A 16029-nucleotide genomic window follows, 5' to 3' on the forward strand; every position below is an offset into this window, starting at 1 on the left:
CCCACAAGTTTTGAAGGCCACAGGTTGTTTAATTAGCCAAAGGCCTGAGAGAATAATGTTTTTGCCTGCCACCTAAAGATATGTAATGAAATTGCCAGGTGATTTATATTTCTAGGACAACCTACAGGGTAGTAAAAAACACAGTTTTACAATTTAATAAATTAATTAATAATAAATCACATAGACTAATACAGCAAATTAAAATTAAAGTAGCAGCAGCCTATTCAATAAAATCAACCACTCTAAATGCTTACATTAGCAGTTTTTTTAAGTCTGTGAAAACAGAAATGTTTTTGCCTGGTGTCTAAATGATAGCAAGAAGGTCTCTAAGTAGGCCTCCTGGCAATGTCTTTCCAAAAGCAAGGAAGCAAAGTGTGTCTCCAGTTTCCACCTGCCACTCTTCAGATAGCAGGAGGACCTGGAAAAAGGCTGCAGATTATGTGGATTGATAAAGAGAGATGCCTCCAACAGTTATCTGGGTCCTAAATCGTGTAGTGCTTTAAAATCAATACCAGCACTTTGAATTGAGCTCAAAAAATTATGGGAGGCAGTGGAGTTGCTTTAGCACAGGCAAGATGAAATCTCTTTGCCTGGTCCATGTTCACAGCCTAACCACAGTGTTATGGACTACCTGCAATTTTCAAACTGTCTTCAAAGGCAGCCCCATGTAAAGCACATTGCAGTAATCCAGCTTCCAAGTTACCAGGGCATGGGTAAAACTGTGGCAACAGAAGATCCTTTGTGCTCCATTTCCAGTCCAGCATCTTCCTGCCTAGTTGAGAGTTCCAGATCTACATTGTGACCTGCCACATGGGTTGGGCCATGACACATTGTGACAGCCCCATGGTTATAATGGCAACCAGGAAGTCCTGAATATCTTCTGATAAGACTGAGTCTGAAATAATGTTGAGGTCCCTTAAGAAAATCAGCTTCAACTCAGCCAGCTCAGGTGGGGAGACTGCTTGGTAGAAGCGTGATTGGTACACAAACAACAATCCCGCCGTGTCCCTAGTATACAACACCAAGTACAAACACCCCAAATCAGCACCCAACCTAATAGTAAGCATTGGGAGGGAGATGGAATCCCTGTTGACCATAACTATATTTTTTTGCCAATCGTTTTTATAAACCACAGCAATGTTTCTTCTGCAACATGGTAGATGGCGTAAAGTGTAAAGCCAGGAGAGACTGGCTTTTTGTGCCCTTTCAAGTGATGATGAGATAGACTAGATGAGTCTCCATGACCAGATAATGGATAATTGATGTTTTACTGTAAACTGATCATGCATTAAATAGCAACACGTTAAGGAATCCTGAGGTTATGTTATTGTGGATGAGGATTGCACTATTGTGGAACAGACCTTATATGCTGGCTTCTCCTTCTCAACTAGCCAGCACTTACTTACCCCACTACTACCATACCTCCCTCTGCCTGTAACCACTAGCTTGTGTTTACAGACTCTTGTCTTTCCCCCTCCCCCATTTAACGCAGAGACATAACACAAAACTAATAAAGCAGTTAAAATATTTTAAAGGGAGTGTATACAAGAGATTGTCATAAATATATGTTTAAAAATGCCAATTTCAAATGCACTTGAAATGCAAGAATTGGATAGCAGACAGGTCCAATTCACCAGCTCCTTTGACAGAACTAATGCTGTTTTTGAGGCCGACAGTCCAACAGATATTCCCTCCTGGAGGTAGCCTTAGAAAGCCCTGTGTTGTTCAGTTAGGTGGCTGGGACTTCTTGCCAGGGCACAGAGTCAAAACAGTGCCCAGCTTTCTCTGTCCTTAAATGTCAGCAGTTAAAAATAGATCTGGACCTTAATTTGACAATTGCTTGTCATTCTTTTTTGCTGAACAAATTAATGAGTTAAAGCAAGTATCCATTGCTGGCTCCTTGCATCATGTCTCCTAATTGTATCCAGAGAAATCCGTAAGCAGCTTGGAATTTGGGTCATATTATGATGCATTTACAGGATTTCCTGATCCAACAGAAACATTTTTGTGTGAGAGAAAGTATATTTATGGATACCTTTCATGTTTAAAAATAATCTTGCAGTGTTTTTCCACCATGATAGGATAGAAATGAACAGATTGATAACAGAAAACTTATTTATGGGGAACTGGTGACTGCAGACATTAATGTGTTGAGAAAACATCCAGCATATGTTAATTCTGGTTTTAAAACTTCCATTTTTGCTGAACAGTTTCAGTAAAATTTCAAGGCTAAATTTAGCAAAATTTGTGTTGTAGTTCTTTGAAACTCTAACTGTATATTGGATTTTGAGATTTGTTTTTATGTAGACAGTATATATTATTGTTTAATATTTACATTTATTCTTTCTACAGGATCTCAACAAACAGGGTTCTTAAATGCACTCAAGGACAGTCCTGCAAGATATCCTTTCAACTGGAGTGCATTTGCATGCTCTTAGTTAATATTGTATAAATTTTGAAAGCATTGCTATCTAGATTTATTTGGAGTTGTTTACTCTTTGACAAACATTTGGGTTATGCAGTTATATGAAATTCAGACTTACTTCAGGTAATCCCTCTCTCTGGATTTACACATAGCAATTTGGATAGCCCCTATTTTATACTGTAAATGACACTTAGTAGTGTATATAGTTTTAAACATTCATTACTAGAATATGAAAATGGTTTTCGTTTTTTATCAAAGCAGTTATACAGTTTGAGCAAGCAAGTGATTTTATCAGAAGTACCGTATTTTTCGCCCTATAGGACACACTTTTCCCCCTCCAAAAATGAAGGGGAAATGTGTGTGCGTCCTATGGGGCAAATGCAGGCTTCAGGAAGCTATCCACAAGCCTTGCAAGCCCGGCGGGAGTTCCTGCGGGCTCGCAAGGCTTGCGGGCGCAGCAGCCTGCAGCCTACAAGCTCGGGGGACAGCGGGAAGGCGGAGCGCTGCCATCCCGCTGTTCCCCGACCTGGTTTGGATTCCCCGACCTGGTTTTGGGGGGAAAATAAAGGGGGGGGATTTTCCTTTATTTCCCCCCAAAAAAACTAGGTGCGTCCTATGGGCCAGTGCGCCCTATGGGACGAAAAATACGGTAATAAAAAGAGAATGTATGTTTTTAGAGTTAAACTTCCTGACAGAATGATTTTGCATTGGGTGATAATTTACCCAGTTTACTTCAAGAGAACTTCCAGCATTATCAGCAGAAGTAGCAGCAAATCCAGAAACAAAATAGGAAGGAACATAACAACAAGTTGTGCCTCTCTTTCAAATATTTGGAACTACTGTTGCATGTTTTACCTGACTGTTGCTCCCCACTCCCCAAACCTATGCCTACAGTGCTGATCCTAGCAGAGATCAACAAAGAAATTGTACATGGATTATAAATTCCCATCATACAATTTTGAAGACCTGGGAGTGCAGGAAGAAGCCAACAAGCAGCATTCTGTTGACACACAGAATGCTGTTTTTTAGTAATGGGTGTGTTTTGTCAGTTCAAGGAGAAGAGAAACATATTCAGGCCTTCAAACACAACTTTGTTTTATCACAGCATAACTAGATTGAGGCCAATGCTCCACCCAGCAGCAAGAAGTGGAAGAGAATTATAAGAGCACAGTCAAGCTAAAAAGCACTAACTTAACTCACTAGCATACAAAACAGCGCGCATTCGGAAATACCATGACTTCAGTCCTGCACAAAGTTGTGAACATCTAAGTGTCACTAACTTAGTGGGAGTTATGCACAAAAAGCAGTGAAGATAGCAGCCCAGGTACTTTAAAAAAAAATAAAAAAATTCAGGTATAACTTCTACTATGTTCACTTACTTGTGTATTCATTGGGTAGAAATGCTAATGCACAAGTACCTCTCTGTTGGAAGAACTTAGGTTTGAACACAATGTTCATAAATAACACAACAATAGCCTCCAGTTAAAAGAATTACAATAGCTTCTAATAATGTATTAGGCTTTTCAGTTCTCTGAAAATGAAAGAGCCTTTCAGTTGTTTTAAAATCAAAAGGTAGTTGATTCCACATTTGTGGACTATTCAGCCACGACAATTAGCTATTTATTCATAATTTGCATTTAAGGGTTGGGCAGTTGGGGGGAAATCAGGAAAGCATCTAGTAGGAAAAATCCCATGAATACAGTGTCTTTGATGATGCCCCTTCAAGCAGGAGTGGAAATGGTGGGGTGTGGTAATGACTCTGAGGCTAGAATTTTTGTTGAATTTCTGAAACTGCCAGTAACTCATAGCAAGGCCTTGGGCAAAATTTTGTGATTTCCTGATGCCTTCTGTTCTCACTATGTCCTAATTTTTGTGTGTGCAGTTGTGTCATGTGAGCCTAGGCTCTTTTGAACTACATAAGGAATGTTTGTTTAGGCTTCTACGTGCAAAAATGTAGGGATTAAAAGCTATCTGTGTACTAAAAATCGTGATGAAACAAGCGAAGGTCCACCTAGTACAGCATTCTGCCTCTTCTAAATATACATTTTCTGGATGTTCACAAACTCAGCATGATAGTAATGGCTATCCGAGGCATTGGCAATTTGGAGCAGTATATTCATGGCCTGAAATTTCCATTTAGCCATAATTGCTAATAGCATTTACATTCATTGATTTCTCGGTTACTATTCCCTTGACGTTCAGTTACTGTGCTGGAAGCTGTGGTATGTTTCTTCTCCGTTTGGTCCATTGTTGGGCTCTCAGGTTTTCATACTTATTTGATCAGCTCCAATCAAACAACAAATGAGGATGTAAGTGTTTTTAACCTTTATTTAGTAACTATGTTTGTCATGGAAACAGCACACATGACAGTGCTTTCTGCTAAAACAAAGCACTGGACTGGACACATTGATGCCCTGTAGGGAACAGCCCCCTGGTGGCATTAATGTTTCATTTGGGCCCAAATCTTATTTAGTAGTTAAAAATCTCCACTTCCTTATTCATAAGCATGGTCTTTAGGTCATTATGCATTAATGGGTGTTCTGTAAAAGCAATATTTTTGACTGGAGAGAATGCTTATTGAGAACGCTTCCTTCTTCAGCCTGCTTGTGCAGCTCTGTTCCAAACCTTGGGTTAATGAAGTGGGAACCTAATGACCAAGATTGTGTTCTCTGGGTGGCATACCAGATTCCCTCCCTCAGTTTTATCCCCTTAGTCAGTAGTGACTGGCTCAAGGTCACTTAGTGGGCTTCGTAGCAAAATACAGATTTGAACCTGGGCGTTCCCAGTCCTACTCTGGCTCTCTAAATTGTTTCACTACTTTGGTTCTCTGACCTTGATGGATTGACCCAGACAGTGTTGCTTCCCAAGGACTCGCACAGGAAACAGTTGGTCATGCAAGGGCAATAGCTGCATATGAAGTTTGGATACAGATTCAGTCCTTCCTGAGTTCTGTTCTTACAAGCTTTTGGAGAGTATACAAGACATTCCCCTTATAAGCCTACGAAGTTCATAGGCAGAGGTTCTGTGTTTTTAATGGGTTATTGTTTTGGTATTTCTATTTTTAATCATATTATTGTTGGAAGCCTCCTCAGGCCTTAGAGAGATTGGATACAAACCATTAAAATTAATAAATTAGATAGCTCAGGGACCTCTGCATCATTGCAGAGACCCTTTTGAGCCAATCTGGCAGCATTTCAGCCTTCTCAGAGCTCAAATCCCCCAGAGGCTCTTTTGTGACGCAGAGATCTCTGAGGCATCTCTTCACTGAGTGCTGGGAGGATTGAAATACTGCCAGCTGAATCAGAAACGATGCCTTGCACATAGCTGTTGGCCCCAGCAGTGCCATTTTCAAGCAAGTTCTTGAGAAATAGTATGCTGTCTGGGCCAACATCAGTGCTTGAAACAGCATTTCAAGCCAGCAGATATTCCTCTCAGAAGAAAAGAAGAGGATGCCGCTGAGGCCTGGAACATTCTTTCCTTTTGCTTTGGATGCTTCCTTCCAGCATCCTCAGCCAGGGGAACGGAACCCTCCTCAACCAAGTTGCTCTGAGGGGGAATTATGTCACCACTGGAAAATGGCCCCCCAACTGCTTGGCAAGACAGTGTCCAGCCGCTGCAAACCAAGTAAGTTGGTCACTGCTGCTTTAGGAGTAAATAGACTGATTCGTTCAGGAGCTGCTTGTTGGGAAGGGTTCCAGTTTTGAAAAGAGCACGTTGGAGCTGTCTGGGAGTAAATCACATAGCTTGTCAGTTTAAGTTGCAAACTTGTGAGAAACAGTGTTACTTGAATGTGAAGATGGGGAACCTGTGGCCCTCCAGATGCTATTAGCATCCAGCTCCTGTCAGCCCCAGCCAGCATGGCCAGTGGTCGGGGACAATGGAAGTTGCAGTCATCAGGATATCCACAGGCTCCCCATACCTGCTTTACTGAGATACAAAATTCCCTGTTATAAAATATAAAACTCTTTTTTTAGTTATGTTTATTTGATTTTTACATTTAATTTGCTTTATTCCTGTTATAAGCAGCTCTGGGAATATGATTCAAGAATGATATTAAAACATTCGTAATATATAAATAAAAAGTGGAGCTGTCACCAGTGACATCCCAGGATGTGATTAGGATGGAACCAGCTGTTACATCCTGGAATGGAGAAACAGCTGGTACAGAGTAGTCCTTTGCCCTTGGAGGGTATATGTGACAGTATGTTTCACAGGGGAATGTGGAACAGTGAGACATTGTGAATAAAGTGACATGTTTGGTTGTAGGTTTAGGTTGTAGGGTACTGTTGGGTCAGCCTGGTTTACCTTAGGAGAGTACGGAAGAGTTGTAGCACTTTGTATATTGAAGAGTGCTACAAAAAGGTGCACTAACATTCCTTTCTTACCAGATCAAGGGATCTTGGTCAAATAAAAGAGGTAAAGAAAACTTCAATCCATACAGCTATGGCAACATTTTCACTAACTGTTGTTCTGCACTCTGTGGGCCCATCTCTCCCAGGTAAGGGGTAAAATACAATTGTTCAGTATCTTCTCTTCCTTTTGGTCCTTAGTGCTCATTGGGTCAATTGTATGTAACTTGCAAGACCACATAGTTAATAATAATATAATGTGACATTTGAGTCCTCTAGTGTAGTGGTCATGTATGTTGTATGGTTTGCTGCTAATAGGACACTGGTACCACATAAGTCTGTTGTGTACCACCCATTCATCACTTGTGGAGCTTGCAGTAACTAGACTTTTGGAAGGAAGAACCTTAGCTATCATCTTCTGATGATCCACAACAATTGATTTACTCTTCTCTCCAGATGCAGCAATTGCATTTTAAAATTGCTAGCAATATGTTTAAAAGCTTGATGTTGTAAACATTATTTATTGTTTATTTGATTGGAAATATATTAAAAATCTGTCGAGTGTATTTCACACTTTAAAGTGGAGTACATTTAAGAATAAGAGCATGTTTAGAATGAGAAAAATGCTGCTGCTACTCTGTTATGGTGTGGATATGCAACAGAAGGTTATAACATCCTTGCTTCCTGTTAAATCTACCACTTCCCATACATTTTATAATGCTTATTTTATGTAAATGATGGCAAAATTGTTCAAAGTTTTAACTTGCAGATATTCTACACTATTTTTGTTCTTCTTCACTTCTAACTGCTTATGGTAAGTTTTTTCCAGGCACCAATACTAGGAATTTTAAAAAATATTTGTCTAATTAAATGTATACACTACCTTTTCAATTAGAAATATACAAGGCAGTTTACAATAAAGTTAATATTCTGACCAGTACTCAACAAAAACTGAGTAAAACTATTGCAAACATAGTTTAAAAAATATTAGGAGAACTGAAAGTCCAAGGTGACTGTTAAGAAGAAAATGCCTGTGCCAACAAAACCTGTTCTTGAAATTAGTAAAATGGACACAAAGTGAGCAGCTCTGGGGAAAGGCCTGATTCCTGGTCACCAATCACCTAACCTCTGTTGGGGGCATCCAGAGAAGGCCATTGAGGAAGATCTTAAATAATTAACAGTTTTAAGTGTGTGGTTAAATTTTTCAGCAATGATCTGTGGTAACAGAATTGTGTAGGTTCCCCCATTTCACGATACAACTCTGTTAAATTAACAAGCAGTTCCCCACTAGAAACTGAATAACCTTGTTATTCTGTAGAATGCATCCATAGTAAACTTTGATTAGAGTTTCTATTTCATTTTTTAAATGTTCCAGTCATTATTCTAACATAAGCACCATTGAGTTAAATGAGGCTTAGTCTCAAGTAAGTCTCAAGTATAGGATTGCAACCTTGAGAAAACTTCAGACCAACTGTTCCAGAGTGACATGGATTGCAGCCAGTTTCCTTCCTCTTTTTATGTTTCTCCAAGTTACAAATATATTGCAAAAACTCAGAAATGCAGCTTTTGTTTTTGCTACCAAACTCTTGGGAACAAATAAATCTATTTTACTGTTCCATTAGAAGAGGTACTGAAGCTATTCTCATACGGTTCATTGTTCTTAAGGTGAAACTTTTTTTCCTTTTAAAGCTGGACCAAAATTATCTAACCAGAATTTTTTGTAACAAAACTTTTTATTATTCTGTAGCTTAATTGACAGAAGAGGATTTATGCAGCCAGATACTCCACAGCCGGCAGCACCCTCAAATGGCATTACAATGTATGGGGCCACACAGTCTCAGAGTAATATGGTAGGAACCATCCCATAATGTTGATCAAGAGCCCTGTGAATGTTTTCCTTCTCAGGTTTCCTGTGAACTAATCAAGTCGCTAAACTAACTGGATGCTAGTGGTACTCTCTGTTAGAGGATATTTCATTGTTGTACTGTAGTAAACTGCAACAAACTTCTAGATTTTCATAAGCATTTGGGAGGGGGGGAAGTAGTGTAATGGACAAAAGGAAAAGATTGCCTGCCTCCAGACAGTTAAATATAGTGCCAAGAGAAGTTTTCATGTATGGTTGAAGTTTTGCCTGTCTTTGTTAGCCTTAGATGGACCTTGGATCTTCAATATCATATTTGTTGCTTTTAAATTCCTTTTTCCCAAAAGTTGTTGATTGTGTTGCAGAAATCCTTGCTGCGTGATACGTTTCTACAAAACTTGTCATATCAGCATGAATAGAATATTTATAGAGAAGTCTTTTAATTTCTTGTGAACTTAAGAGGTGGCCACTGTACTTGACTATTGCAAATTTCTAAATAATGTTTTTGTTTCTATAAATTGTGCCAATTACTTCCATTGTGTCTTCTTGAGAGCCGTACATTTTTCTCCATGTGCCAAAGAGCAGAACCCAGCCTAAGGAAACTTTCTTAACCAAAAGTCCTCATTGGAGTAACCTTCTTCTAACATGTATGTTCTGAAATAGTGCCAACATTCCTTTGTATTTTTGGCTTCATGGATTTCTTCCCAGTCTCCAAGGCAAAGAAATAAAAGCAGTCCCAAGCATTTCAGACTTTTTGCACTTAACTGAAGCAAAGTTAGTTTTCATAGCTATGTGGATACTCTCTTAGAAATGAGAAACACATGATCAGTGGACTTATTAAGAATTGGTTCATTCATCATTTTTTTCATATTTGTTAGCAATATCTGTTTCTTAGATTTTAAAGATCAGGCACATTTAACCGACTTCTAGTGCCAGTTGTATCTTTGATAGCATTTTGAATGGTCATTCATAGTGTGATCCTTTATATGTGTACTTGAGTGACATTTCCAGTTCCATGGATATAGGATTGCAGCCTTGTCTCATCTTGGCTGCTTTAATTTTCAGAACAACTCCAGAAGATTTTCTTTAAGTGGGGTGGCCTGAAAGGGGTGAATTATTTGTTTGCCTTATGTTTACACCAGTAGTTCTTAACACTGGGTCCCCTGGTTACTGTAGCCATCAGAGAGCTTTGCCAGCTTGTAGGCAGAGATGATAAAACTATATCTCTAAGAGATTGCCAATAAATTGTTATATTTAAACGTTTTCCAGTTGTCAAATTATTGTAGTGTTTCTTTGCCTTATGGCAGTTTCTCTTCCTATATTTTTACATTGGGTCTTTACAGGGTAGTTTGAAACAAACCCACATGCTCCTGTTTTTAAGAAATGCTGTGTTCAGGCCACTATCATGGTTCGCTGTGTATGAACTGAAAATACCAATGCACACAGGGAGGGCCACGTACAGAGCCACTTGCCTAGCTCACAGTCTCCCTCAGGTCTGGAGGCTCCCTTCCCACCATTATTCTTCCTTTCTGGTCTACAGCTAGCCTTACTTTTTCCTCTACTCCTTACCTGGTTTAGCTTTCTGGACAACTTCCTTGCTATTCTTTCCCTGCCTGTTGTGCCACCTCTCCTTTCAGGCCCTGGTTTAATTTGGCTGTATCACAACTAGATAGTGTAATCAGGTGCCACTTAAGACTCTTAGCCAAATGGCCAAGTTCAGAAATAAGTAGCAACTACTCACTCTTCTCATACATTCTCTTTGACGTTTCTTTCACTTGCATACGTCTGCATCTTCACATTACGTGGAGATGAAATCAACCCTGAAAAAAGTATGTGTGTGTCTGATGTAGCATATGTTGACCAGCTGCTGTTTCAACTATTTAGCTCTTTAGCCATAGTTACTCTGAAAAGTTAAATACAAAGGATATTGTGTTTATTGGGATAAAGGATGAAGCATGGTCTTTTGGACAAAGTGATAAATTTCCTTGCTAGAGAGCAATTTTTGTAAATGCATATAGATATATGCACACACACACACACACATATTGCATGTAAAAAAAGAAACTAATTCTAACTGTCGTCTCATGTTTTGGGGAGTCTCCAGAGTTTATCAATCTTTCCACATAAATTAAATTTGTAAACTTAAATGCATAAAAAGAGATAAAAAAAAAGCCAACCGAAATCACCAAAAATCATAATCAGGATTTTTCTTCCACCAGATTTAGAAGAAAAGGCAAGTATATTCATGTCAAAAAATTTAGACACTTATGCCCATGAAAAGATGCAAAATATTACACATACCAGATTTTTTAAAAAGTCAATTATAGTTTCTCTCTTTTTTCATAAAAACAGCCTAGTTATAATGAAATCTGAATTAAACACAAACATGTTAAAGCTGACACTTAGGATCTCTTCACAGTCAACCATGATCACCTGTCAAACAGATTTGAATTAGTGGCAGCTTACCTAGTTTATGAGATTACGCATTATAATGACACAGTGAGACAGTTCTATGTGTCTCCCCCCCCCACACACACACCATGGGCTTGCCATTGAAACTATTGACAAGCACGCCATCACACACACTAGGATTTAATAGCTGCCATTCTGTATATCACCAGGCTCACCCACTTCCTCTCAGTTAGTTGCAAACGAATATGGGCAACATGCAGGTGAACAGTATCTTCTTTTTAAGTGGCATGGACTTCTGTAAGCAGAATGGGACCCCTCCCTTTCCCTTCTTCGCCTTGCAGTATCCAATCTGCTCTGGAGGGTCCCCCAACCAAAGGCCTGTTCTGGAGTATACCCAAAGGGGAGGAGCAGAGGAAGTGGAAGACCTATCATGCAAGCAGGCTTCCAATCACGTAGCATCAGATATAACCCAATAGTTATACAACCAGTTAGTGGCCATGCTGGGGATTATTTCTAAATAGGGAACTTGATTTATAGCAGTGATTTTAAATTAATTTATCTTTTCTTCTTTTTGATTTAAATCATGATGGACTCATTCAGAGTTGTCAATTCTTATTTTAACACTGATACATAGAGTTTGCAATCCATTTTGTTAATATTCCTAAAACTAGGTGCAGATATTCAGTTGTGCTCCCACCAAACAACTCCTCCTAGTGATGACATATGATGTAAAGTTTTATAGCATTCCTTCAGGTTTTTTCTCCTATAAGTATCCCAGGCTACATTCTAAAAGTTAGAGCCTGGATAGCTCAGTTGGTTAGAGCATGGTGCTGATAACACCAAGGTTGCAGGTTTGATCCCCATATGGGACAGCTGCATATTCCTGCATTGCAGGGGGTTGGACTAGATGATCCTCAGGGTCCCTTCCAACTCTATGTTCCTATGATCTATACATTATTTTAATCTCTGCAGACTGATTTTTCATGCCTTTTTGTCATTGTTCTTGGTATCCAGGTCTGTTGTGATTCTGTGAATTTGTTGTGCCATTTGCTTTTTTGTCATCTTGCGATCATAAAGATTTGTAAGAAGATGAGCTCAAATGGTAAACTCCATAGCAGCACTTTTAAACACCTCTCCCCTCTGATAAATATTTTTAGCTCTAGCCTTTTTGCAGTAAATCAGGCAATCCATGTACCATAGTTCTTAATTCAAAAGAACTTGCTGGTGTGAAATCTGAAAGTAAAAGACAACTGAAATCTTTCTGATCCATCTAGTTTATGCTTTTTCTCTATAATGGCCTCAAAAAGCAAAATCTCTTTATTACTATACTTTAGTCACCACTGCTTTACTTCCTAAATGTTAAACAGTATTTGGTTTTTTATGTTTTCTCTCAATATTTCCGTTATTTTAATAGGGAACTGAAGTTAGATTAACCAGGTGGTAATTGCCAGGATCACCCTTTCCTTTTTGAAGGTTGGTAGTATATTTTGGTTCCCCCCTTTCTAGTACACATCCAGTTCTCCATCACTTTTTAGTAGTTTTGTGAATTCATTATCCAATTCCCTTACACCATAGAAATGTGCCATGAGAATCCACAGACTTGCTGATTATTCATTATTCCTAAACATGTTATCTTTTCATTAGAAGCTATGGCTGCAATCCACTTACACTAGGAAAAAAATTGCTTAATCGGAAGATAACTGCTGATTCAGTGTTGTGGATTGTGTCCTATTTCTCTCTTCATAACTGATCAACTCAACCCATTTTTCTTATTTTTGAAGAGAGTTCTGTGCAAGAAAGCATTTCAACCATTTTAGAAAAACCTGTTCCTTCCACATTTCTCATTTGTATATTAACTGTTGCTGGATCTACAATAGTTTCAATATTCTATTGTCCTGGCTGTGCCAATACCTTTCTGCAATATACTTTCTTCCTTTTTCCTTTTGCAACTTTATAATAATGTTGTAATAATAACATTTATTCAATTTCTGTTTCAAGTTTAGGATATTTCTCCTAGTTTATTTAGGGATGCAGATGACGCAAATCTCTGGATGGTTAACCATGGTTAATTTAGGATTGAAATTTCCATACTGCCTTTCAATAGAAATTTCTAGGGCAATTAAATTGCAGGTAAAACCAATCAAACTAAAATGACAGCAAGCTCTTAAAAATAAGATTTGTTTAAAAGTCATAGGGCTAAACATATCTTTAAAGTCCAGGAAAAATGCAAAGATGTTTGTCTTGCATCAAAGTACAACAAAGAGGCATCAGGCAGACTTCTCAGAGAAGAGCATTCCTTAATTTGGGAGTCACCTTGCTTTATAGATGATGGGCACCAACAGATAGCCTTTCACAGAAGATCTAACCTATAAGTAGGAACTAATGAAGATAGGCAGCTCTCCCAATTATCTGGTCCTAAGCCATAAGGCCTTTCGAGGTTAAAAAATAGAATCACTTTGGCATGGAAACTGACTGGGAGCCCATGGGAGCAGCATAACACCAGTGTGATATGATCATAACACTCAGTCTCGGTTAATTCAGTATATGGCTATGACAATACCAACTGCAGATTCTCTTCAGTCATCAGAGGCAGCCACACATAGAAGTGCCATAGCTCCACCTTGCATATCCCAGTTTCAGTCCCCAGCATCTCCAGGTAGGACTGGGAGAGAATCCTCTCTGAAACATGGAGAGCTGCTGCCAGTCACTGTAGAGAAGAACTAGATGAACCAGCAAGTCTGACTCAGAAGACAGCTTCCTGTTTTCCTAGGACACATTGTACAAGTCCGACTTGGAGGTTAACGGAGTAAGAACCACTGAGGCTAGGCTCTCTGTCAAGGTTTCCAGCTGCTGCACCAACCTAAACTGGTAAAAAGTACTACGTTCTACAGGAGTAACCTGTACATCCAGAGACAAAATAAGAGATAAGGTGTATGAGTATTCTCTCTTCCAACATTTTATTTCTCCCTGCTAGTCTTAACTGTGGTTAAGTGTCACACTGACAACAACGTTTGTGTGACTGGCAGCAGTGTTGGTGTGATTAACAGTCAAGTATGATTTAAAGGTGGTGTGACAAAGAGTTTAGTGCGTCCAACCAGGACCAGGGAGACTGAGGTTCAAATACCCACTTGGCCATGAGTTTTATGGAGTGATTTGGGTGATCTTGGAACAGTCACTATCTTTCTGCCTAGCCTACTTCTCAGGACTATTGTGATAATAAAATGGGAGGAAAAAATATGCATTCTGCCATGAACTCCTGAACAAAAATTGGAACATAAATGTAATCAATCAATATAAATAATAATCAGGGTTCACTCTTAACTATGATGTAAGGTAGTTTAAGGTAGCAGTTCCTGCTAAGGCTGAGGAAAATGCCCCCTGTTTATGACTCCATGCACAGATCATTTTGGGAAGAGGGGTTAACTTACAGTGGCAGCAGATGGCAAACGTTCATCCTTTTCCCCTTTTCTACACAGGCTTTAAAGTTGTACTTTCATATTCGCTGCCACAGACAGGAACAAAAATGCAACTTTAAAGCCAATGTAAAATGAGAGAGAGAAACTGCCACTGCTCATAGCATGCTTGAATCAGCCACCATAAATATTTCTCCTATTGGCCATTATTAGCAGCTATGTCAACATGATCCTTAACTATCGGTAAAGTGGGCAGGGGGAGATTTGTAAGTGAGAAGGTAGCAGCTGGCAGGACAGAGTGTGCAGTCTCACCACCTGTCTCCATTCTCTTAACTGTGGTTAATAGAGCAATAGCATTATCTCTGCAATAGCCTTAGGAGTCCACAAGTCAGCTATGACCATTGTGTCTCAATACATGTGATAATTTATTGAGTTCTTGTTTCTCCTTTTTTCATTTTCCTTTGAGAATATCTGTTTCTGCAGAACCCTTTGTACATTTTTCTGTGCATCTTCTTACTCTCTGTTTTTCTATATTATGAACAACACTCAATCATATTTTTTTTTGCATACAGCCATTTGGTGGACATTGTGGGGGATTTAGTTAATTTTAGTGATGAACATGCTGTTCTTTGTTTGATAACACTTGATCACACTAGTTTTAATTCCCCCCCCCCTTATCTTTCTGAGTAGCACACTTCAGAAGACCACTGTAAAATCCACTGCTTCTTCCCTAACCATTTCATCCCACAGGTATTCTGTGCCATCATCCTACCTAAATAATACCCACCTAGACAGCATTCCAGTCATAGAAACCACTTCCTAAGTTATAGTTACTCCACTTTGGTCATAACATCATCTTGGCCATACAAATGTATTCTTAGATTAATGTTTAATTACTCCTATTTCTTTAAAAACTGTTGGATAACTAAATAACCTTGTACTAAAATTTATCAGACATTTGCAAAAAAAAATCAATATGTGTAATGTTACTGCTCTTCGATGTTGCCTCTTGATTCAGATAAATAGTTGTGTTTCAGTGTTGTAAATAGGAACTCAAAATCTCTGTTAATTTGTATAATTTGGGGGGCAGATAAAATCAGATTTTTTTAAAAAATGAAATTGTTTCAAATTGATTTTTGTATCAGTTATATGACAAATAAAGAAAAGCACTGGAATTTAAGTATGTGTCTAACTTGCATTTAGTTTATGGCTATTGTTGTACGGAAATAACATTTTAAATGGCTTAGACCTCATATCTGTATAAATAAAGGCAATGTTTTAATAAGGTAAAGCCTTTTAAAATTAGTTGGTTAGGTTTTTCTGACAGGGTGCTTCAGGAGTAGGCTCCTGGTCTGACATTTTATTTTGGCTGTGCAGTTGATATTTTATTCTAAGGAGGAATAGGTAATTCTAATACATTAAGAAGATTGCTTGGGGCAAATTTACACAATACCAGAGTTTAGATTTAAAAAAACAAAAACTAGAGCATACTTTATTTGGGCATATATCAGTGGCCTGGCCTGACAGCCCTTTAAATATATTATTTTCATTTATTTTAACTCTTAATTA

General features: G+C 38.6%; 1 protein-coding gene across 6 annotated transcripts in view; it reads left to right on the top strand.

Annotated features, from left to right (window-relative positions):
* LOC128410690 (palmitoyltransferase ZDHHC14) overlaps positions 1 to 16029 on the top strand; it is a 135989-nt gene that overhangs the window by 45419 nt on the left and 74541 nt on the right. For all 6 annotated transcript variants that reach the window (XM_053382253.1, XM_053382256.1, XM_053382255.1 and 3 more), the window contains 4 exons: positions 2353 to 2401; positions 4632 to 4734; positions 6814 to 6923; positions 8522 to 8624. In XM_053382253.1, coding sequence (XP_053238228.1) covers positions 2353 to 2401; positions 4632 to 4734; positions 6814 to 6923; positions 8522 to 8624 — 365 coding nt within the window. The remainder of the gene's footprint in view (positions 1 to 2352; positions 2402 to 4631; positions 4735 to 6813; positions 6924 to 8521; positions 8625 to 16029) is intronic.

Source organism: Podarcis raffonei, chromosome 3, assembly GCF_027172205.1.
Source record: "Podarcis raffonei isolate rPodRaf1 chromosome 3, rPodRaf1.pri, whole genome shotgun sequence".
NCBI classification, from domain to species: domain Eukaryota; kingdom Metazoa; phylum Chordata; class Lepidosauria; order Squamata; family Lacertidae; genus Podarcis; species Podarcis raffonei.